Source organism: Camelus dromedarius, chromosome 3 (genome assembly GCF_036321535.1).
Source record: "Camelus dromedarius isolate mCamDro1 chromosome 3, mCamDro1.pat, whole genome shotgun sequence".
Taxonomy (NCBI): Eukaryota; Metazoa; Chordata; class Mammalia; order Artiodactyla; family Camelidae; genus Camelus; species Camelus dromedarius.
This window is the reverse complement of record NC_087438.1, coordinates 30,358,517-30,384,569: the sequence shown is the minus strand read 5'-3', so window position 1 is coordinate 30,384,569 and position 26,053 is coordinate 30,358,517. Positions and strand designations below refer to the sequence as shown.

The 26,053-nt window shown below is 38.6% G+C and overlaps 1 protein-coding gene across 3 annotated transcripts in view; it reads right to left on the bottom strand.

Annotated features, from left to right (window-relative positions):
• Window positions 1-26,053, bottom strand: part of NNT (nicotinamide nucleotide transhydrogenase) — a 76,190-nt gene that overhangs the window by 39,895 nt on the left and 10,242 nt on the right. For all 3 annotated transcript variants that reach the window (XM_011000969.3, XM_031444732.2, XM_011000965.3), the window contains exons 4-10: window positions 25,681-25,898; window positions 21,830-21,917; window positions 18,030-18,118; window positions 14,756-14,943; window positions 1,979-2,112; window positions 1,493-1,684; window positions 780-933 (exon numbers count right to left, since the gene is read on the bottom strand). In XM_011000969.3, coding sequence (XP_010999271.1) covers window positions 780-933; window positions 1,493-1,684; window positions 1,979-2,112; window positions 14,756-14,943; window positions 18,030-18,118; window positions 21,830-21,917; window positions 25,681-25,898 — 1,063 coding nt within the window. The remainder of the gene's footprint in view (window positions 1-779; window positions 934-1,492; window positions 1,685-1,978; window positions 2,113-14,755; window positions 14,944-18,029; window positions 18,119-21,829; window positions 21,918-25,680; window positions 25,899-26,053) is intronic.

The window sequence follows — 26,053 nt, the reverse complement described above, 5'->3', positions numbered from 1 at the left end:
CTATTTTACAATAATTTAGTGTCTTCATGAAGATAAATTTAAAAACAAAGAATCTATGTTAAATTGTAAAGAAAGAGGTGGGGAGGGTATAGCTCAAGTGGTTAGAGCACATGCTTGGCATGCATGAGGTCTTGGGTTCAATACCCAGTACCTCCTCTAAGAATAAATAAACAAACAAACAAACCTAATTACCTCCCTCACCAAAAAAAAGAAAAGAAAAGAAAAGAAAAAAATTGTAAAGAAAGAGAGAAAACTTTTTAAATTGAATTTTTTTTACTAAGTGAGTAACTTGGGGGGTTTATTATTCAACGCAAACATTTGGTTCCCCAGTCTGACCGAATGGTGCAGATAATCACAAGTGAAGTTTTATAAACCACAAAAATAAATGAATAAATAAATAACCACATCGATATGCACTTAACACCAACACAACCTGACATACACTTACTACCCATTCTATTTGACATAAATAAAAATATTAACAATTACATCTTCAGTGTTCTCTATAAAAGAAACGTATTAACAGCCTGGGTATTGTTTCACACGCATGCATTCCAGTAACTAGCCCAGGGCCTATATCCCTGGCGGTGGGCAGCCCACGACCTCTCCATGTCCACAGAGGGGGGACAAGTGACCTGTATCTGAAAAATCGCCTCTAACAGGCCCGAGTCCTGATGGAATCCAGAGAAGGACAACAGCATTTCATGTACTCATTTTGACAATACATGCTCACAAAATTCAGAGATTCAGCACTAATTCCTAAGAAATGGGATCTTCACCTGCTGTATACACAGAAGCAGACGTCATCGTCTTCCTGAAGGGTGTAACAGCGGCTGCTTTTTCAGCCTCTAGCTCAGCCACTGTCTTCTGTTTAACTGGGGCACCTTGAGGAATATTTTTTGGTGTGGGAGCGGGGAAAATCACTTCGCCATCCTAACAGAAATTAGAAAAATACCATTTTTTAAGTCAATCCAGCGTTGAGACCAACACAGACAATAGTTAAAATTCTGGGGGGAAAACGTTCTTCTAAAAATAACTTAAACAAATATATAAATTCATGTAATTTATAACTTATCATTTATATAACTATATAACATGTGTACATTAATATATAATGTTTGTGTTTTGCATATACACATAGATGTATAATTAGTATGTGTATGGAACATATAAGGAAGAATACAAATCAAACCTAAATGCAGATAGGTAGGGGAATGTTTAATTTTTATTTTATTCAGTGTTGGGGTTTTTGGTTTTTTGTTTCTGTTTTTCCAAAGCACTGCATATTTCAGGTAAGTCATGCATGTACATAAGTCAGTGATATTTTTCTTTAAATTATTCTACAGTTTTAAACAATTTTTATTGGCATAAACCCAGCACATCAATACTTTACTAGAATATATCATGATTACAAAACAAAGACTCTTCCATGAACAGAAATTCTAGAACAAATTTATTATGTACATAAGAAGGAGCAGATCTCTTTACTCACCTTCATCACTACAGTCCCTCTAATGACATGGCCCATTGTACCAAAGTCAAAGTCATCTTTCACTTCAAAATAAAAATTATCTTTATCGGGGCTGATGGCCTTCAGGAGCTTGGTGATGTTGTTGGAATACAGGGTGCTGGCCTGAGTGGCCATTCGGCTGGGAAGGTCTGTGTAGCCTATGTGAGTAACTCCCTAAATAAACAAAAATACAGTCAGGGAGGCCTATTACTGAAAGCTCACCGTCTTTCTAGGACAATTCTCAGTCAGAGAGTCAAGGCTGAGTTTTGAAATCATACATCTTTATAAATACATACATATCCTCACAAACAAATACATATTTCAGTAGAAGCTTTAAATGTGCCTATTTTTAATCTTAGAAAATTCCAGGCCACCATTTCTCTACAGACTTAAAGGAATAAACAGTCTCTCACACATCACTGAAGCTGTGGGGATTGGGTCACAGACAGAGGATGCTTTTCGCTCTACCTTATGAACATAAAGTTCTCCCGGCTTGGTGGTTTCAAAGTTTCCGCCGGCCTCAGCAGCTAAATCCACAACAACTGACCCTTCCTTCATGGACTCGATCATTTCTTTATTAAATAAAACGGGAGCTTTTTTACCTAATAAAATCAAAGCAAACAGTACAAATTACATGACATGTATATATGTTTAACTCTATATTCTAATTGTTACAGTGGTCTCTCAGTACTCAGGGATTTAACATCTGAAATTTTAGCTCTGTCAAGAGACCCCCCACACACAAAGTCCACGACACAGGTGAGACCGGCCACTCCCCTAAGGAAGAAACAGGACCAGAGAGCATGCAAAGCCAGAGTGCGGGAGGGAGAGGCGGAGCCCTCCCTTTGCTAGGCAGGGAGATCTCAGCGAGCACTGCTCTTCTCAAGTGGTTTCCACCCAGAACCACTCATGAAGAGATGAACATTTTGCCTGTTTTCTGAAATATGCATAATAATGAGCTAGTAAGGAAACTCTGTCCACCCTGGTGCTGGGAATCTACTGGTAGGTAAACGGAAAAGATCCCTGTTCTCACGGAACATGCTTCTCATGAGATATTTACATTTCAGCCCATTCACTGATTCTTACATAGAAGGTAAAGCACCAGACAAGATTTTTCAAGTGAGCATACATCAGTACATTCAACAGGGCCCCACACAGTCGGCTTATTATCTTGTTCAGGTTTCCTAAAACAATGTAAATATCTAAGCCAAAAGAAAAAGGAAATAAGCTTGTGAGATCAGCTATAGGAAAGCAGAGTTAATAGCCTAATTACCTGTATCTTTCCTTTTGAAAGTTTTCATCTCTGTTTACAGAATTTCAATAAAAGCACTGTCAATTTTATAAATGAAAATCAATTTAAAATAAATTTGCATTATAATAACCTGTTTTTCAATCTACCTGATTGGAATACGTATGATTTAAAAAAGAAAAATAACCTCTATTTGTAGCACATGTGAAAAAAAAAGTTGTGAAGATACAAGTGGGCATGTATATAGTAGCAAATTGAAAGTGCTCACCTGTACCTTGCAGTTGTTCACTGTCATCAACCTCCCTTCCTCGGGTCCAGAGCCTCTTCTCTATTAACCAGCCTTTCATTTATCACAGCCCTTCCTCCCACCTTACTTGCACCCTGATATGCTTTAAACTACTCTTTTGGCAATATCCAATTTGGATCCAGGTCTACCCTCTTTGACTCGCAACTGCACCAACTTTATGACCAGCAACTTCACAAATTTGACCTGGCATCTAACTAAATTTCTCCTGCCCTAGAAATTCTGAATTCCTTCTTCCTTCTGAGACATCTACAGCTTCAGATTAGATCCTGGATCTGTAACGCTGCCCTTTTTATAAGACTTCAAGTGGCCGAAATCATTTAGGCTCCCTAGAAAACATCCAGCGGATCACCTGTTTCTCTTCTTCGATTTTACTTATTCAACCTTCACAAAACAATTATGCAGTGGCTGACACACCTTTAAATGCACAAACACACACACACCCTCGAATCTTAACAGAGATAAGAGGTGTTCTCTCCATATTATCACTCTGAAATTCAACCACTTTTGAAAGGATAGCGTATTATTTCACAGAGTATTTTATTTAGTGTATAGCCAAATAACTGGAAAGTAAATTTTAAAAAATACTTAAATCACAGAGGGACATTTAAAAGACATGGAATTACTATGAGTAAAAAGGATAAGCAAAATAGTAGACATAGGATGCTCCCATTCAATGTAAAAATTATGTATATGAGTGTTCCACATATATGTCTATATACACACCTACATAAAGTATTACATATACTACACAGTTCCTAGTAAATTCTATAGTATATAATGTTTAACAGTATCAGGATAACTTTGAGTGGTAAGACTAAGAATAATTCATTTTGTTCTTGGTGCTTTTCCTTATCTCCCAAGTTCTCTAGAAGAGCTTGTTTTAATGCTACAATTTTAAAAATTCAGTAAGTGTTACAGGGAATATGATGAAGAATACGACGCGCAGCAGCCTTGAAGCACTCACATGTGGATTAATTTTTTGAAAATTCTGAGAAGTGCAGATATGCAAATTGAAAACAGAAGTGAAAAAACAGAGCCAAAAGAGGAGAGGAGAAGTACATAAAAACTCCAAATGAGCAAACCCTCAAAAGATTAGGTCAAGAGAGGGAAAGCCAGATAAGGAAATTTCAAAACCCTATCTTACCCTGATGGCCTACAACGGTAAGAACGTCATGTATGACAAACATGGCATCACAGAATAGAAGGAATGAAAGGAATAAGATGGTTAGTTAGGTTTTAGGGGGAAAATCTACCCAAACCGAATATCATACTTCAAACTAAACTAAACACTATACATCAGAATGATAAAGGAAGAAAAGCAACCCAAAAAGAAAAAAAGAAAGAAAAACTTTGGTGAATATCTCTCTTGCCTTTGGATTAAAAAATACTTCCTAAACTTACAGCAATGGGGAAGACTACAAAAGAAAACATAAATAGATTTAAGTATGAAAAATGCATATAGTAGTAGCCTCAAAAAAAATTACACGACAAAAAATTAATATAAAAGCTCACAAAAATTAAAATGAAAACAAAACACTAATATCTTACTAGAAAATGAACAAATACAAATGACCTATTCAAAGAGAAATAGTAACCAAATTTTTAAAAAAGTTCACCCTAAGAGTCAAAGAAACGTGAGTACAAAAAGCGAGATACTTTTTTTCCCTCAAATTCAAATTCAAAATCATAATATTGCTGAAATGCAACAATTAGCCAGACAATCTACTGATAAGATTATTAGCTGCATCATCTTTCAGGAAAGCATAGTTCATCAAGTATACATCAACTGCGAAAAAAGTTGATATCCATTCATCCAGGAATTCTACTTCTAAGATTTGATTAACCCCAGGGAAATAAGTGAAATATGGATACAGGAATAAAGCAGGGGAAAAAAAATGTTAGAACATTATTTTTACTTGACAAAAACTGAAAATCCCAACTTTGGAAGAACAGATATATAAAATATGGTACAGACAAGTAAGAAAATTCTAAAAAACCACTAAAATACATTTACAAAGAGTTCCCAATGACTTATTACATTAAGGGGAAAAACTTGTCATATTAAGTGGGGAACGTAAGCACAACATTGTATCCTCATCTAACATGATAAAAAGGCATGGGAAAGGCTGAAAGGAAATGATAAAATGTTAACAGTATTTGTCACTAAGTAGAGGGATCACAGATGATCTTTATTTTCTACTTTGGACTTCACTGCATTTCCAACAAAAGTCACATACTATTTTTATAAAAATAAATAAAGTACTCCTGCATAATCACAACCAGTTTCTCCTTTAAGTTGAGGACAGAGATTAAAGAGTTGTACTAGAATAATTAAAATAACTTAGAAATGCCATTGGCCCAATCTGTTTACTTACCAACTGTAAAGGCTTCACCCAAAGTCCTCCACCCTCCCTGTGACTGCAAAGGAAGCTATACAGTTAGGATGGCTTTCAAAGGTTGCATCCAAACACTTATACTGGGAGACAGAAACATAACTAAGGGTGGGCAACAAACTAAGACATACAGATGTTTTATCACATATAGAGAAGAATATATCCAATACTTAATGCAAATCCTCCAAATATAGAGACATGCCCTAACACCCCAGCAATGGCCCTGTGCAGATCCTAGATACAAGGGTAAAAGGTCACAGAAGCACATCAGGTGTTTCAAGATAGAACTGTAGGAGAAGGCACAAGAGTTCATAAAAAACGCAGGTAAGAGAGATTTTTTTAGAGGTAAAATTGGGCTTTCCCCTTTTGACTGCTCACTTCTGTTAATTTTATCATTTGTCTGCAAAAGATGAGATACACAAAAAGACCAAGTCTGTTAAATTTCCTCAAACCATCTCCCCTACCACCAAAAAACAAAACAAAACAAAACAAAACAAAACAAAACAAAACAAAACAAAAAAAACAAAAAAAACCCCACTATGATTGGAAACAACAAGGAGAAAAAAATTTTTACTATATTCCCTGGCACAATACAAACTGTGGGTGAAAGGTCTGGCATGATGTCCAACTTCATGAATTTGTCGTATTTCGTGGTGCTTTCTGGTTCATAGACATTAAGTTCCTAATAAGATTACTGAGTTCCCTCCCAGTTGGGAGTTTATGTCCATACTTTTGCCAAGACAATGGCAGGACACCACGTACTCATAATCATTCAAGTATTCATCCATTCATTGACTCAATTAATATTTATTTAGTGTCTAACCATGTGCAGGCTAGATGGGGAAGGAAAATTTATAGCTCTGAGGTCTAATATTTTAGGACTGAGAGGCTGTATTCAAAGGTTAGTTAGTTTTTATTACTAGGATAGCTGAGGTATTTATAGCACTCATCTAAAATTTTTAAGTATAGAATTTCCCAACTGGTTGGCCATTATTTGGGGTGAGCAGGGGTGCCACAGATTAGTGTAAGGTCATTGAATCTCTGTGTGCACCAAGAACTGACAGTGGACTGAAAAAACATTGCACACACTTGTACCTTCTACATGTGTGCGTGCATGGCGGTGATTCACACAAATTCGTTCTGAAATGAGACTGAATTCATAGTATCTTTTCATACTCATGTGTTTTCCCATTAAACAAATAGTAAGATGCAGTTTTTTAAGTATAAAAATTCAAAATTTCTAGAAAAAAATTACTTCTAAAAATAGCTGTAACAACTTATTGCTATGTAACAAAAGAATGTATCATTGGCCTCTCTACAACTCTAAACTGAAAAAGAGAAATTTAGCTTAAACTAAATCCCAAAAGCTAAAGATTTGCTGGAAAGTTTTGCAATATATTACCTCTCTGAATAACTCAGGCCTAACAGGATCATCTGAAATCAATAAATTCCCAGATTCTATCTTACTGGGAAAAGAATCAAGCCCTCACAGACAACTTTAATCACACCAAAAAAAAAAAAAAAAGAAAGAAAGAAATTAAGAGGAAACCACTAAAAATATTAAGAACAAGACACCAAGATTAAAAAGGTTTACCACAAAATTTTATAATGATTCCAAGGAAGCATTTAGCATTATTTACTGGAATTATTCAATGGCATATAATCAGATGGGGAAATTCCTAACTTCCTGGCCTGTAAGGCGTCAAATTAGGCAGGCTCAAGAAAAACTCTCTGCTTTAACAAAAACATGGTATATTTAACACTATAGTAGCAAAGAGATTAATAATATAAATTATCAAACATATTTATCTAAACCAAAATAGATTTCTCATAAACAAGTACTACAAAGACAAGGATAATTTTTAATGTAACACATCATGCATGGACTAGATGCAAAACAGAGCATGTAAAGACATTCTGAACCATAGTACTTACACATTAAGAAATATCATTCTAATAATACAGTTTTACACTGAGCACTGATGTTTGCCCAACGTCTTCTTGTTGCTACTCTGATTTCCATTTTCTCTACACAGTCCACGAGCTCTGGGAGAAATGACCTGAAACTGCTCTAGAAGCAGGCCTGGCTGGCCTAAGGGTAATCTCATCACCTTTCTGATGACCGGTTCAGAAATCCAGAAGTAAGCCAGGGTCATCTCATGCCCTGCCACATGGATTGGTTCAGAGGTGGGCATGTCACCCTATTAAGACCGGTAAGAAGGAAGGAAAGTGTACTCAGGGCTTCTGAAAAAGAAGTTTCCTTGTTCTTGGAGAGGGAACCAGCAGAACTGGCTTGCCTCGTCCTCTGGATGTTGTGCTGGGCTGTGCAAACCGGAGCCTGAAGCTGCCCCTGCTGCCCTCCCCCTCTGAGGGGAGAACCAACTCAAGGAGGGCAGAGCTGCGGAATCTCGGGTTCAGAGAGACACATCAGCTGTTCGGCACTGAAACTGGAATTTACATCTACTCTCGCTGACTCTAAACCACAATCTGATCCCCAATGAATGGATTCAACATAGGCAGATAAAATTAAAACTGGAGGAGGGGAACGAGGCTGTCTGCTACTCATCAAAATCCGCATTTCTTACGGGTTGAATTGTGTCCCCAGAAAAATTCCTATGTTGAAGCCCTAACCCCAGGTTAGGGTTTAGAATGTGACTGTCTGGAGAGAGGGTCTTTAAAGAAATGATGAAGTTAAATTAGGCCATTAGGGTGGGCCCTAATCCAACCTGATTGGTATCAAAACAAGAGAAAATATAGACACACAAAAAAAGACACCAAGACCATGTGACGCAGCAAGAAGAGGACCTTCTATAAGCCCAGGAGAGAAGCCTCAGAAGAAACCAAACCTGCCAACACCTGGAACCCAGCTTCTAGCCTCCAGACTGTGAGAAAATACATTTCTGTTGTTTAAGCTGCCCACCCAGTCTGTGGGATTTTGCTAAGGCAGCCTTAACAAACTAATACACTTAGGGCACACAGGCCACAATTCCCAGCCTCCTTCACAGTTAGGTCTGGCCATGTGAGCGGGGTGGTGTGTGTCACTCCTAAGTGTCCCATGCACACTCCTCCAAGTCCCTTTCCCTCTGGCTGGCTGGAACAGAGGCAGGGCCCTGAGCAGCCTCCACAGCCTCATAATGATGATGGTAACATGGTAATACCCGAACCCCAGCTGCACACGAAGGAGCACTGCCCGCCAACATGTCCACCACTGTTAACTGAGCAAAAAGTACATTTCTGTAGTGTCTGAGCTTTGGGGTAAATGTGCTGGAGCACCTAGACCACCCTAACTAATCCTGAGGCACAAGAAAGTCCAGGAAAAGTGGAAAGAAGGAAGAACAGAGATGCGTATGGTGGAAAAGTGCTGGTTGTAGCAGTAACTCTTAGCGGGCACTGCTTCCCCAGAGAGAGCCTCAGTGTCCAAATCCTTTTCAGCTCAGGGACTGCCAAGGAGGGGAGCACAATGCTTCCTGATCTTGCAACATACTTCTGGAGAAATAACAGGTCAAACCAAAAGACAATTCTGTGCCATAAATTTTCCTAGCAGGACACTTGTTAAATTTGGCCCAAACATCACTGAGTGTGCTCAAACACACTCTGAAAAGTCAGGACTGATACATGGCAATGGAAAACACCACAACTTTGGCACCTCCCTCTTGATGACAAGTTGCCCTGCCTCTATTGAAAGCTACCAAGAGGTATGCAGACAGCCTGTGGTTCCCACCCCTTGATGTTACAACATTTAAATATTTCTCTCTGTTCTTCAGACTTCTCAAAACAAATGAAACCTTGTATGAGTAATATTACAAAATGCCATACAATCATACAATGCATTTAAGGGAGGGGAGGATGGTAGATGAATAGGATTAGTCAGTTAAAAAAAATTAAATAATATAAAAAAATTGGAAATCACTGATCTGTATAGTTTTGTCCTGTAAGACCATAATGCCTACAAAAGAAGGAAAAGAACAATTTGAAAAATAAGTCTTTATTTCAGAGAAAAATCTTGTATGGTCATCAAAACAATATTATCTTTTTGGAATTTCATAAAAGGAGAGTATATCGCTGTATCAATTATTTCCTTGCCTAAAAGAACAAGTTTGCAAATTACGGTGGGAAGTTATTCTTTTGTACTACATTTCTACTCCATGTGAAAGATGGAGTCAAAGAGACTGGCAGCATCAGGTAGAGAACCACTGTTGAGTTTCTAGGAGACTGAAATCTCTCAGGTTTGGTTTCCTATGTGTAAGGCCCTTGCATCTCAAGGGAACACACCCACTCCCAACTCTCCAGTCATACAAAATCACCACAAAGGTCCTCCAAGGGGTGGATTCTACAGACCCTATCTGGTAGAGATAAAAATTAAAGACACCATTACCCTAATTTGGATTGTGCCCAAAAAGAGGTCCAAGTACATACGGCCTAAAGTATTATAATTTATAATCAAGCAATCAATATCTTCCCTCCTGGCTAAGAGGACTGTCTACTTCCTAGTTCTATCTGCTGAGAGGTGGCGCTGACCATCTCAAACTGCCAACTTGGCAAGGTCCTGGTTTGAAAATTTAAGGAAGCTAGCTTCCCAGTCTTAAATCAGCCTCTCCAGTGTCCCTAACCAAGAGTGTTCTATCTTTCCCTGAATAGCACTGGAAAAATAAAAGGGATTGTACCCACCGAGACCTAAGGAGAGCGCCCAGGCTAGCTCAGCGCGTGCTGAACCACTGTTGTGCGCCAGGCTCTCTGGTGAGCACCAGCCACGGCAGGGATAAGCCAGGCACTCCTGCTGCGCCCGCAGGATGACAGGGCACCAAAGGGCGGTGAGACTGAGAACCACCTACTGGAATCTGAGGCACAGGGAAATGCTATGAATGCGGGAAAAAAGAGTGTTTCCCAGGGACCAGGGGATGGCAGACACTACGGAGAAACTACTGAGTCTGGTAGGATTTCAAAAGGCAGGGAAGAGGGGGTCAGCATTCCAAAGAGAAGGAACGATCTGCACGAGGTCCGGAAGTCCTGGGCCGGTGTGTGGGGTAACGGCAGCCAGCAGGACGGAAATCAGGCCCACAGAGCAAGAAATTAGTTTAACACGAGGCCCAAAGCTAAATCAGGACTAGAAACTGAAAGACAATGAACACCTTACGAAGGAGTGCACAATTTAGAGTACAGGGAAGGGTGGGGTGGGAGGGGCATGTGATCCAGTCCTGATGACTTCAGACGCCTTTAGCGAATGATGCTGGGAACCAAAGTGGCCAGGTTACTGTCATCATTACTAAACAAAACCCCAGGCTTTGCAATAGCTGTGGTTCAATTGTGAAATGAGGGCAGGACCTGAGGTGGGGAACGGGAGAGCAGGAAAGCTAGATGACCCTGTGATGCTTAAGATTTTCTTTCTAATCAGGCGGTCATCAGGAAAGGGTTTAAATGGAGGAGACTTGTGCCCCGCAGGGTAGATTAAGCGCGTGCCCCACAACACTCTTAATTCTCACGGGAATTTAGGCAAAATTTGCCTAACACATCACCAGTGCTAAACCACTGTGATCCCTCCTCACTCCACGCCTATAATCCCCTCCCTAATTTTCCAACCTGATTTAGTCTCTTGCTGATTAAATATTTTAAGTCGATGAAAAGTCTCTTTAAAAGGGTTCCAGAACAACAGAAATGCTAAAAAATCTCCTATGGCTCAGAAGGTTTAGTGAGAAAGTCTATGAGCAGAGCCTGAACATTAGTGGGGGGGGGGGGGAGGCTGCTGTCCTTCTTAGTGGTGACCCTACAGGTCACAGAGCTGGGCGGGAGGTTGGAAGTTTTCTCTGGGGTGCACAGTGCCACAAAATGGGCTGTCAGCTAGGCCCTATCTTTATTTTTTTTTTTAGTATTTCCACAAACTTTTATTTATTTTAGAAATTATACTAAAATACATATACATGACAAAATTTACCGTCTTAACCATTTTAAGTGTACAGTTCAGTAGACTTACGTAGATTCACATTGTTGTGCAACCAAAGAACTCTTTTCATCTTGCAAAACTGAAGCTCTCTACCCAGTAAACACTAACTTCTCTTTCTCTCCTCCTCCATCCTCTGGCAACCACTCTTTTAGTTTCTGTCTCTATGAATTTGACCACTCTAAGTACCTCAGATGAGTGGAATCATACAGTATTTGTCCTTCTGTGACTGGCTTATTTCACTTAGTATGATGTCTTCCAATTTCACTCATTATTTCTACAAATTTTGAGTTAGGATTTTATGAAGTAGAGAACTAAACAGAGAACTGGAGGTGAATTTCTGTTAGATGACATCTTGAGTGACACAGCCTCATTCTGTTCAGAGATTCATGTCTTTGATTTCTGAAGTACAATATTATTAAAGAGGATTAAAAATGCTTTCCAAGTATGTCTGGTAAGACTGGTTCTTCACCATGTCTCAAATTTCCTGATATAAACCCAACTGAATTATTTCTACCAGAAACATAATCAAATTACAGAGTAAATAATGTAATTAATACCTTAAATACAGTTACTTTCCTTTGAGCTAGGTCCTGTCTTAAAGGTACCTACAGGAAGTGAAATCCAAGCCCTTAACCCATCACCCAACCCGATGGAGGGGATGTAGGTGATGGTACAAGTTATGAGACACAAGATCTAGGCAGCAAAAACCTAACTAGCTACAGAAAACTTCCTTCCACATACAATCTTCATTCCACCTACAGACTTCACTAGCACAACATTACTGTCTGTTCAAGCCCACTGACTGACATGTGCCTAGGAGGAATGAAAACTTACCAACACTGTAAGATTACAACCTGAAGCTAGTTAATTGCCTGTGTCCCTCTATCAACGTTCTTATCCATGCCAGGTCTTCAGTACAGCCACGAGGATCTGGGTCTAAGGAATTTCAGAACCTGTGACATTTGACTTAATCCCCTTTGGAGCCACTCAAGGAAAACTGAGAACAACTTCTGCTCCAAGAGTCTCTTAAGAGCAAGACACACCATCAGCTGACCCATGCAAAGGCTCAGGACAAACACCAGCAAGGGTACAATGCCAAAGACAGTTTTTAAAAGGGCATCTGTATCTTTATATAATCTTTTCAATTTTTTTTTTTAATGGTCATGTTTTCAGGTTTTAGTCCTCCAGGGATCTTAAAGAGGTTCAGAAAGATCATCGTCTTCCTTATAATAGTCTAATTAGCTTTTCTCTTCTGAGGGGCTTACCAAAAAAGTAACAGAAAGGTCCTTCTCAGTCCAGCCTTCTGAATGTGAGCTCTGGTGAAGGATTTTGTGCAAGTTTACAGCGCTCTGAGCAGATGGCTTCAGAAAAGACTGAAATAGGAAAGGCTCAGCAAAACAGATTAATAAAACTTCTTCTACAAGTCTTCTTTAAGACTATTATATAATTTGACCTGTTACTAAAAAATGCTTACTATAAACTACTTGTGAAAAATAAGATGTTATGTGGGGTAGGCCCTTTTAAAAGTCTTTATGCGTTTTACACGAGAAGTCTGGAGATCTATCACTTACTTTAAGCTTTGTAATCAACAATAATTCTATATACTATGTCCAAATTATCCTCCCTTCTTTTTGTTAAGAGAATGACTTGACTATGAAGAGCTTTATGGCCACATCATTTACTGTATGAGTAAATGCTTCAGCGCCCTCTACTGGACATTTGTTGCATCTAGTCAGCTCCTAACTCCTCTTCAACAAGCAGTTAGCTTTCAATGGTGGCTACAGCAAAGGCCACCCCATCTCTCCTTCAAAGCCACCTGTGCAACAGCTGAGCCAGGGGCCACTGCCACAAAAGGAAAGGATGAATCCTAAAGTGCTCTCCTGCCACTGCCTGTCCATGAGTCCTGTGGTCGTTGGCAGATTTCACAACCCCCACCCTGGGCCCCCTGCCTTGTCTGATCTGCACCCACCTCCAGGAACCAACCCTAGCCCCATTTCTACACATATAGATTTTTTCCTAAGGGCTAAGCCCCTATCACCCTCCTGCCTGTCTGCTTCATCTAGCCAGCTCCGCTGGGATGTGGGTATGTGGAGCGAGCAGCTCATCCATCAGGTATTACCCAGGTAAACAGGGGACAGAGGAAGAGCTTGGGAGGCACAAGCTCAGAGAGATGATGCCAATCCATTCCCTGCCCCTGAATGTAGCCAGATATGTGAGTGTGTGTGCATGTGTGTGTGCGTGCGTGTGTGCTGGGCATGGGGTGCAGAAGAGAACGTCCCCTTTCCCACAACCACGTGACAACTTCTCCTAACTTTTCAGAATCCCCTAGAGAAAATGAGGCTCCTTTAGTAGGATCAAAAACAAGCAACCTGAACCCTGTAAGCTCCCGTTATCTGGCCTACTTTCTATCAGAAAGGGAAAAAATTAGAGTCAGCATGGTATTCATTATTCAATAACAGAAGGAAAGGAGAGGAGGAGGTAGGAATATAAGTGGTGGAGAGTTCTTCACTTCCAAATCTTGCTAGATGAGGTTACTGTTTACTGAGTAATAAATGCTGGTTGGCTCCACATCAATCACCTCTTGAGTGAAAAATATTCTTTATAGGAGGATGTTGTAAAGGACTAAAAGTAATTCCTGTCATCAGAGAGCTCACAATTTGGTTGCAAAGACCAGACACATCAAAGGAAATAATTAAAAAATGAAAAAGTATCAAATCCTTTAGTAAAAAATATATATTGGAAATTCCATAAATACATACATACACACACAAAGTCCTCCTCTCTTTCTCATTAATGTATGGAAAAATAATCATCAAAGAATTAAAAACAAGGGAAAGTATAGCTCAATGACAGAGCATGCACGTGCTCAGCTTACACGAGGTCCTGGGTTCAATCCCCAGTACTTCCATTTAAAAAAATGTATGTATATATTAAAAACAGTCATCTCTGGTGGAACTCCAGATCTGTACTATTTTTTCAGTACTGTTGGAATTTCCCACAATAAGAATGTAGTATCTTAACAAAGAAAACGGGAATAAGTTAAACATCAACTTATCAAGGATGCAGAGGAAACTGCTTATAAATATAATATTGTACACAGAATATGACATATGAATACAGTTAGATAAAAATACACAGAGAAAAAGACTGAAAGAAAATACACCAAATTATTAATGACCGTTTTTCCTCTAGGGGCTGCCGTCATTTTGTCTTTTTGCCTTTCACATGCTTTCTCATTTTCTAGAAAGTAAATCAATTTTTACTTAAAGAAATCCAAATGTTAAACGATTATTCCCCCTCATTTTAAAATATCCTTAATGAAAGTGCTTTGCCAATAACCACAGACTTAATGACCAACCTGGGATAAGCGCTGTGCTGATGAGGATGTCCACGTCCTTGCACTGCTGAGCAAAGAGTTTCATCTCGGCCTCAATGAACTCTTTGGACATCTCCTTTGCATACCCTCCTTGTCCCTCACCGGATTCCTTCAGGTCCACCTCTAAGGGCTCAGCACCCAGAGACTTGAACTGCTCCAAAGCTGCGGCCCTGGTGATCACCGATGGGAAAGCAGTGGTTACTTTAGGCCCTTAATACAGGAATCATGATCATCATTTACATACACATTTTTAAGAAAACTGTATATATTCAAAAGTGGACACTTCCTTTTAATGTCTTTGACCAGACCGTTTCAATTTTTTTCTAAAGACAGGTAACACTTTTATGACACTTTTTTTCCTGGAAAAAAAAAACTACATGAAATTCCAACTGTTGTAGTTAAGTTACAAAAGGAATTTCACTATTGCCAACTCCAGTCATCAATTACATTTCTTATGGCTCCACTGTCAATGATGATGTGAGATCTGACCTACAGTCAGATTTGACATCATTCAAATCACTCAAGTTGGAAGTTTTCATTTGTTCTGACTTATGGGGACTTTTCCCACATAAATGACTCTTTTACTTAGAAATATTGTTACAAAGTGATTTTTGCCTCTAGTCCTCATTAAATTGTGTCTGAGAAAAGCAATCTATAAATGACATAGACGTAAAAATGTGAAGAGCTAACACACTTAAAACATGTAAAAATATATGCAGTTTAAAAATAAACAAAACACTAGCCAAGCACTGGGTACTAGCTGGAAAACCAGAGCCCACAAAGCTCTCAGCTCTGTGGCAGACCATGTGTTTAACTCACAAACATCCATCCCACTACAGTGAATCCCAAACCTCCCTAATGGCAACAATCACTCAGCGTACTTGTTAAAAATTCAAATTCCCAGACCCACTGAACTACAATCTCCAGCAAAGAGGCCAGAAGCTCTGTTTTTAGCAAGAGCTGCAGGCAATTCTTGCCAGAGGGAAATCTGGGAAATGATGGTCTGAGCTTATCAGTCCCCCGGCAAATGCCATAGTCGGAGAGTGGACACAAAGGTAGGACGTAAAAGGCAGGGCAGAAAAGGTACATCATGGTTGAGCAAGAGCTTGTCTCCGTTTCTGCTGGCTGGAATGAGGAAGCGTGTAGCCCAGGTTGTCTGGGGGAGGTCAACATGTAACCATAGGGGACATTAGCCAAAGCTGAGGACAGCAGAGACAAGAGACAGAAAGAACCTAGGCTTAGGTTAAAAAAAAAAAAAGTAAGTTAAGCAGTACTCTCAGTAAAATTACATTTTTAATTAATGTGTAGAAAACAGAAATTATACTAAAATGTTAACAGTTATCTCTAGTAGGATTTTAGGGTATTTTATGTTCAGTTTTTGTGCTCTTCATGTTTTTCTGAATTAGGAGAATAAGCATGTATTATTTTTATGATCAGAATGAAAATAAACTGGATAAGTTATTGAATTGATTTATATTCTCTTTGTATTATGTAAAATAGGGCTATTTATTCCTATTTCACAGAGTAACTGTAAAGAACAAATAAAATAAAGCATATAGCACTATGCCTGGAAGAGAGGAAGCATTTAGTACAGGTGTCCTGCCAGCCGATTGTTTTTGTAAAGAAAGTTTTATTGGAATACACATTAAAAAAAAAGACAAAAAAGAAAGTAAAGCCTTTATATTTCTAAACTTTGTAACAGAGACAACAGGCAAGATACTATTGTCATGAGAATTTTTAGTTACTTTTTAAAGAATTCAAAAATCACACTCCTGTAATATCACTGGGTAATGAGTTGTCCTTAAGTCTTTAAGACATTTATCTGGAAATATATACCATTTGGCTTTCCAACAAGAATTTACAATCAAGTATGTTTTCCAATATATTTAGACTTCATATTTATAATATGATACCCCCCAGTCTCAAAATAGTGATTCAATTAACTAATGAGCTACAATTCTTAAAAAGCATTATATCAGATCAGCCACATCTTTCTTCTTTGTATACTTCGGTTATCTTAATAAACTGTAATTAAAAATGAAGTTAAGCAACAGCCATATTCTCGCTGTCTACTCACTACATAATCTAAACCAATGACATCAACGTAACTTTTATAAATTCTCAGTAGTTAACCCAACACAGAGTTTCAAATCATCTCCAAATCAAATACATACATTTCCACTGTAATACTATTGGTCCACTACAATGAAAACTTGAACAACCTGCTTTCACCAGGCTTGGATGGTTTCAAAAACTTCACATTGGTAAACATTAAAAATAAAAAGCTAGGACTAATGATATGTTTAAGTCTGGCTATCCTTGGCTTGTGTCCTGGTTACTTCAGAAACATCTTTTCTCATTTCAGCCAGACAGCTTTTTATCAGTACATCACTTCTCTGAACTCCAGGTAAGCACTGTAAACCACATTCCATGGAACATTCTTTACTCTGAAATGTCATATTCTTTTCAACTGTGAATGGTTGCATTTCTTTGTCATTCTATATTCGAGATTAACCATGGTATTTACCCCTCTACTGACCTCAGCTGATAGTCAATAACTACATGTTTCAACCTCGAAAAAGTATTGGAAGACATAAATGATAACAATATTCAGCACGCATTTAATAAAAGCTAGTATTGTCTTCTGAAATGGAGAGCCATGTTAATCAAACTTCTCTTTAAAGAAAGTCCAGGAAAATGTTGAAATGTCTGCTTTAAAGAAACAGGCACTGATCATAATCAAGGGCTGTCACTCAGGGGATCTAGTGCTGCCCAATGCGCTTTACCTGCTTCCATCCGTTCAGTGCAGAGCATGACTCTCATCCCCCATCTGTCTCCTAGATCTCTCCCTTTCTTCACACTCACAAAATCTTTGTTCATGCCCTACCGAGTACCTACATACATTATGAGCAGAAACAACACAGCAGAGCAATGTGTTAGAAAGTCAGGGCAGAGAGAACTCTGGTCCACATTGCTAATCTACGTGAAAATTCAACACTAAATACGAGTAGTCCGTTTACAGTTTCTTTTTTTTATTACATCGGCTGTACTGCGTCTGAGTCCTTAAATTCTTTTTCCCACTAAGTAATACATTTTCACTTTGAGTGAACTTTGAGAAAGTGGAAACACTTTTAAATGGAAAGAGCTTACAGAGCAGTTTCAATGTGCTGCTTTAATTTATAAATTCTAAGGAAAGCATAATTTCTACTGAAACAAGATAACTTACCTTAACAGCAATCGCTAGGAAAGCACTCACCTTGTGTCAAATCCCCGAACAATGGCACCCATCGACTTTGCTGCACCTGCAGAAGCGAGCCCAGCGACACCCCCGCCAACTATCAGAATCTAGGAAAGAAGGCAGAACCCATACGTTCAGGTCACGATCAACTGCCTATGAAAATCGTCAGCTACAAACTATGAATGCCTTGTATACAGCATGCACTAGCACACCAGGTGGCTAGCCCTCAATAGTACTGAGTCGGACAGACTTGCCCTTAACCTAATCACTGCTGTTTTTAAAAAGTTTTTTATTTTTTTTTTTTAACTGCTGGCAAAGGCCAACAACCTTCACTAAAGATAGCTTGGCAATCAGCATCTCGGTGTAAAAGCTACATACAGCACCATCAGTGTCATGTATGTTAAAGACTGACAGGTTTTTTTTCCCACTGTATCAAAGCTACTTCTACTCAAATCCCCAATGTAGCACTCTAGCTTCCTCTTCCCTTTCAAATTTTAAGATTTTTCTATGTTCGTAAAACATCAAAATAAGTTTCAAAGATGGGTACAACTTTGGTGGTGAAGTATCTACCTCAACTCCTATTTTGAGCTCAAATGCTTCTGAAATGTGCAGGTGACCAACTACCTATCTTTGGACTATTTTGAATGAACTGCACCTGAAATCCAAAGCAATGTAACTAATCTCCTGTGGAAGGACTGGAGCCAAGAAAGTCAAACAACTGCCCAGAAACAAGAGTCTTCCCCGCCTTCTAAGAAACAAAATAAAAACAGTGTTGTCTCCAGTCTGGAATGGGCCTTCCCGAGAAAAGTCCTATTATACTTTCCAGTCCACTGAAGGCAACTCCTTGTTGCTGTTAAAAAAAAAAAAAAGCCACCCATAGAAACAGTAAAGTTTATAAATTCCCACCCACCCATCATGCCCACATCTCCTTCCGCCTCTTTAAGACCAGGCTAGTGGAACTGTGCTCCAGCAACCGCTAGGCAATATCTCAGGTATCCTGTGATTTGACCTTAAAGGGGATGGTTTGCTTGTTGGGGAGAGGTGATCTACAGGAAAGGGGACAAAGAGGGACCACAGAGAACAAGCTAGCTCTGGGCTCCAAGGCAACAACCCCACTCTATACACTGAAGCCCCACCACAACTTTTAAAAACAAAAAAGAAGTTAAAATAAGCAAAAATCAAAGGACTGGGCCAAGTTATCCTGAATCAAGAAAAAACAAAAGACCCTATCATTTAAAAGACAGAAACTATTCTTCAGAGAGGGAAGAAGGGCTACAAATGGAGTTAATGATCAATCACTCCTGCACAATGGAGCCTCCATAAAAATCCCAAAAGTACAGGGTTCAGAGAGCTTCTGGGTTGCTGAACACACGGAGATGCAGAAGAGTGATGCCCAGAGAGGACATGTACGCTCCAGGCCCCTTCCCACATACCTTGCATCTCTCCCAACAGGATGTTCATCTGTATCCTTTATCATATTCTTTCAAAATAAACTGGTAAACAGTAAATTAAGTGTTTTCCTGAGTTCTGTGAGCAGCTCTAGCAAACTAATCGAACCCAAGGAGGGGGTTGTGGAAACTTCTGATTTATAGCCGATCTCTCATAAGCACAGGTGACAACCTAGACTTGTGACTGGCATCTGAAGGGGGGGTTGGGGGCAATCTTGTAGGACTGAGCCCCCTAACATGTGAGATCTGATGCTTTCTCCAGGTAGATCGTGTCAGAATTAAGTTAAACTGTAGGGCACCCAGCTGGTGTCACAGAATTGCCTGGTGTGGGGAAAATCCAAATTTTCCCCACACCAAGCAATGTCCCCCAACATGCTTATTGGGGAGAGGGTGGTCTATAGGAAAGGGGAGAAAGAGGGACCAGAGAGAACAAGCTGGCTCTAGGCTCCAAAGGACCAGCCCCACTCTATGCACTGATGCCCATGGCTGCTTCATCTCAAAAACAAATGAAATTAAAATAACTGGTGACCCAAAGGATCAGAAGTGAAGTGTTCTATATGAAAGTTAAGAGGGAACACAGGAGCAAGAGTGGAGTTTTTCCAAAACAATCAAGTCAGGGATTCCCTCATCCGCAAGAGAATCTGAACTCTAACATGACCTGTAAGAGAGGCCCCGCATCATCCAGCCCCAACCTACCTTTCCAGCATCATCTCGGATCACTCTCCACTTGCTCATCACACTCGAAACCAGTGGCCTTCATTATTCCCCTAGAACACACTTGAACTCTTTCCCACCACAGGGCCTTTATATGTGCTATTCCCCTGGCCTACAATCCTGAATCCCTGCTTTCTTCCTCCCCAGCCTTTAAGTCCCAACTCAAATGTCAGAGGAGTCTTCCCCATTGCCCTGATGACAGCAGCTTGTTCCCATTACTCACCAACATATCATCCTTTCATTTCTTTTACATCTAAAATTATCTTCTATATTTGTAAGATTTTTTATTTCCTCGCTGGGGCTCATTCTAGCATGTAAGTTTCACGTGGCAAGAATTTTGTTTGCCTTGTTCAAGCCACATCCCAGCTCCTAGAACAGTGCCTGGCATGTAAGCCATCAACCGATTGATCTTAGCTCATTCTAGACTCGTAAGAACCCTCCACGCTTAAAGCAAACCCAAATAAAATACTATGTAATCTACCTTGATGAGTCCATCTGCTGTCTAATTCCTCAATACCTGAAAAGTATTTCTGTCATGTCACTAAAGCCCCTTAAGGTGCTATTTAAATTCTCAGTAGACAGTCAGTTTTCCACCTTTTAAAGGCTGACTGATTCTCCTTCCTTTACGCCTCTTCTCTTTTATTTCACTTCTTAATCCCTTACTTTCACAGCTTTCGTCTCAACTTCCATGTACTTCCAAGAAAGATTCTAATCAAAACTGAGTAGTGGTTTTATGCATCAAAGCATTCGTCCAGTTCAAGAAGAGCAGCCAACTTCTGGCCACCAGAAGTGCCAAATCTTTTCTCATGATCCTAAGAAGTCAAAATGTAATCACTTCACGCATCTCTGTGGTGGTGGTAAGTATCCTGGCCTCTTGCCATTGTCTTCATCTGGCCTGTTTTTAAAGTAATAAATAACTAGATTTCTCAAAGCTGCTATTACCTGTTTCTCATTTTTTCTATGAGATTTTGTGTGAGAGCTCTGGGTTGATAGAACAAAGTACTTAAGAGCACCAAGTAAACCTGCATCCTACAGAGTATCTGTAGGTAGCTGACAATGTTGAAGGACCTGTTTCCTTTACCTCGCCGAGGTGCTTATGTTGTCATCTGGTGTACGTGGCACTGAAGGGTCATAACGTAATCTCTTCTTTCACCTAGCCATCCCCACCTCTCATCAACTGCTCCTCGCTGCTCTCCACGTAGACGAAAGAAACTGTACCCTTTCCCGCTGGCAAACACCCTCACTACACCACCTCCTATTTCCTCTCCTCTTGACCCCAAATTTGGCAAAAACAGAAAATCAAGTCTTTCCTGAGCCAAAATGTCACAATTATTCGGAAGTTGAGAATTGGTTGAATGGTATCGTGATGCTTTTTAAAAAACTGGTAATAAACCAGTCATCCAAAATCCCTTTAAGAATTCAAGTTAGCAAATGAAAAAGAAACAAACAAACAAAGCTAGAACTTCTAGAAATGTCAATTCTTTCAAGTAATCTTAAGCAGCTTTGAGTCTCCACCATGTATTTGTATGTGACACAAGTCATCATTGTGAAGTTAACATAGAACAAAAATGTTTTAATAACTGTATTTTAAAACCATACATACACTTCCCTTTAATTAATTCATAGTATAAAGAAATATTAAAAAGTTTTACCTACCTTAGCTGGAGGAACTTTTCCAGCAGCTGTGATCTGACCAGTAAAGAACCGTCCAAAATGATTTGCTGCTAGTACCACAGCCTTGTAACTTAAAAAAAATAGATAAATAAATGGGTAAATAATTCTACAAAATGAAAGAACTTAGGCTCATATATCAAAATTAGTAAAGAATAAGAATAATAGCTAACATTTACATAGTAACTACTCTTCGTCAAAAACAGTTCTAGGTGCTTACTCCTTTCATCTTCACAACAATCCTGTGGATAAGTAAAACTATTATCTTCATATTATAGGTGAGGAAACTGAGACACAGAAAGATGAAGAGATCTGACCGAGGTCGCTCAGCTAGTAAATGGCAGAGCCAGAAGTCTACCGCTGGCATCCTGCCTACAGAGACACATTCTCACCCATGATGCTCCCTGACTTCTTCGTAATGAACACTGCAGAAGATCGGTTGGGATAAAAAAAGAAATGAAGGGAAGACAAGAAAATGCTAACAATGCTTTTTCTTTGGCAGCTGGGACTACAGATACTTCATACTTTCTGTTTTACTTTATCATATTGTCCAAATTTTCTTTGAGGACTGCATAGTATTTATATGATGGGGGAAATCTTAAGAATCAAAAAATTAGACTAGCTATATGCTTGTACATAATAAAATTCCAACCTCAGAACGAAAAACATTTCCTTTGATCCCTGATGGTTGAAACCAGGGGATTTTGAGACAGAGTGACCTTGGTTCAAGTCAGAGTTCCACTACTAACTAGCTTTGAATGACCTCAGGCAAATTTCTTTAATTCTCTATGGTTTCCTCACCTTTAAAATGGGGACAAAAAGAGCCTTTCAGTGTTGCAGTGAGGACTAAATGAGATAATGCAGGTAAAGCACTTATCATAAAGCCAGTCACATAAAGACTTGGTAAATATGTTTTTAGCTAAAGAAACACTGTATGCATCAAAAACTAGTAATGTATACCATCTTTTCTTTAACAGGATTTTTTATTATGCTAATTTCATTACACATTAATTTCATTTTCATATTATTTTATACTTAAAAGGCCCTATGCACACTCTCAGTAACACACCCACTACCTTAATATTATAATGCAAAGATTAATATCATAATGCAAATATTATAGTGATCCTATCCACCTGCCAGCTGACAAAAAAAAACCTTTACCCAGTCATATTTTTATAACATAATACTTGATATAATAATTACTACAAAAGCACGTAAGTAGTTAACACTACTACTTTAAGGTAAATCATTAGAGCAAGGAAACAATATTTTAGAGATTACATTATTTGTTAGTCTTACTTCTGAATCCAGGTGATAGAAATTTGCAAAGAGTAAACATGATAAAAATTCAAAGACTACTGTAAGGAATTAATTTGGGAATTAATGTTTTAAAAGATTCAGTTGCTACACTAAAAAAATAAAAACGAGACATAGGAAATGTACAAGAAAACGTTGATAGTGGGGAAAAGTGATAAAAGTGGGCCTTTTTTTTTTGATGAGAACAAAAAGGCTCAGAATGAGCAGCAATGAACTAGAAGGAGCGTGTCTTCACGGTAACAGGGCCCTGTGTGTGAGTTAGATAACAACTGCGTGGGTAGGTACCCTGGACAGTTCATCTCAAGCTCTGCCCTTTGCAAATATCAGCTCAGGACATAAGACGGTGACGCTTTAAATTTTGTCCCTGGATTCCCAAAAGTTCAAATTTCTGCCAATTCTGGGGCTGTACTGGGTTAGCTAGAGAATAGACATGTTTGGACACCCTTTCATCCCTCATTTCAAGTAAAGCTACGCTGCTCTTACTGGATTTGTTTGCACTGTCTCATTATTTGCTCAAAAGATTCTGCAGCTAAAAACCACTGACAGAGAGCTACAGATTGGGATAACCTTTCACATGTGCGCATTTCCCATGACAAAATCAACAGCACCCTTAGAAGTTTACGTTGTACATTTTCTGTACAAAATTTCAAGTTCCACATCGCATAACATAACTCTTCTGGAAACTAAATATGGCAAGATTTATGATGTCACTTGGTACATAATTTATATCACAAAAAATGTCTTCAAACCAACCATTTGCCATATTACATTAAGGACAACAAAACCTGTTTTTAATTTGTCATTTTTGCTTATTGTATCTCATTTATATCAAAAGTGAACAACTGAAACCCAAAGTAGAACCTGTGGCACGTTTGATAGACTACATCTCAGACATGAAAGCTAAGAAAACTTTCAGCATATCTATCAGCTGTAAAAGGCTTTATTCAGATTAGTCTTTTTTCATGCACTGTTTCATGTTTTAAACATTTTCATTTGTTGGTGCCTCATTCATATTAGGAAGTTGTCACCACTAATAGTTTTCATGCTTAAAATCTAATTCAACTAGTTTCTTAGGTGAGCTGATTTCATAAGCATCATCTGATTTCCAGATTTTTCCCACTCTCTAGGCAGAGTCAGCCATACACTGCACTTACACAGTTACTTGTGTCCTGTGGTGGACATGGTTACTCAGCCATTGCCACATTTCTCAGAGCTGAATGAGCCTTAGAATCCTTCTCAACATAGCCCTCTAGGCAATAAACGAGGAATGCATCAGTGCCGGGGAGCAAATGAAGTTTATGGCCATCTTGGCCGTAGCTAGCCTTCAGCAGTCAGCATGGGTTTTGACACCAGATGAAACTTCAAGTGCAGACATTTTCCCTATTCATTAAATATTTTATGAATTTACTACATAAAACCTAATTAAAGTGGTAAATCTACTAATTAAAAAAAATTATATATTAGGTGGAATTGTATGAAACTGCCCATATCCAACCATTTTTAACCCTATGGCAACACTGATTTATGGTAATTAAACTTATTATGGTAATAATTTCACTATATATACATATATCAAATCATTGTTTACACCTTAAACTTACACAATGTTATATGTCAACTATAGTGCAATAAAACTGGGGGGAAAAAACAGTCATTTCAACCTAATATATACATACATACACACACACATACATGAAATACAATATATTCCTATTAAAGTACAGCTAAATCCTGAAGAACAAAATTTGGGGCATTATGTATACAGAAATCAGAAGTACTTTCTTTAGCATAGAATTAGAGGCCTTATAATTAGTAAACTAGAATAAGACTTTCTACATTGCACCCTTTCCCTTTTTCATTCTTTATAACTAAAGTCTAAAAGAAGATAGTACTAGATCTGTGTGAATTTTTTTTTTGGTTGTCATGTCTCTTTTTTTTTAATTGAAGTATAATCAATTACAACGTGTCAATTTCTGGTGTACAGTATAATGTTCCAATCATACATATACACACATATATTCATTTTCATTATAGGTTACTACAAGACACTAATCATTTGTTCTAATTATTATCACTACCCTTGCTATTGACTTCAGAAGTTTAGCTACTACAAAATATGAGTTGATCATATTAAGGTTTTTGGATAATTATAAATTACTAATGCTATGGTTTATTTACCACGTAGTTTTTGTGAAAACAGATATTAAGAAAAGTAAGTGTGCATTTCATTAAAAAAAAAAGAGGCATTTCTTCTGGTGGGAGGAAATATTACTTCCTTTCCGCTCATGAAGATTAAAAAGGAGTATACAATCGCATGCAAAACAAAGAGCCACTTCCTATCTGATGACTGTGAAACAATACGAGTCTTAACAATAATTCAAGTGCACTCTCAGAAGGCTGCAATCTCCAACAATCATTACAAGTAAAATCATTGTAAGACAGAAGAACTATAGTGAGCATGTTTCTATAGTACCATTGTGCTTCTGCTCAACTGGAATGGAAAAGAATCAACCTACCCAGCAATGTTGGCCATGGAGCTTAGTGCATCATATCCCTGAGCAATTGTGACTCTTGGCACCTGGTCCATCGCCAGAACTGTAGTTTTCCTTTTGGAAAGTTTATTTAGCAAGTCTGGATTTTGGGCTGGGTAAATGAAACTAATCAGTGTTCCCGATGTCTTTAAAAGGTCAGCTTCATGAACACCTAATGTTGGATTAAGCATAGGGGCTCGCACCTGAGAAAAAAGTCAAGTCACCAATTAAAAATGCAAATACCTTTATCATATTTTTAAGTAAATAGAGCAATTAAAATAATATGCCATGATTGAAATAATAATCCAGAAGTAATCTCTCAGCAATACATTTCTGACTAAATTCCCAAAGTAAGACT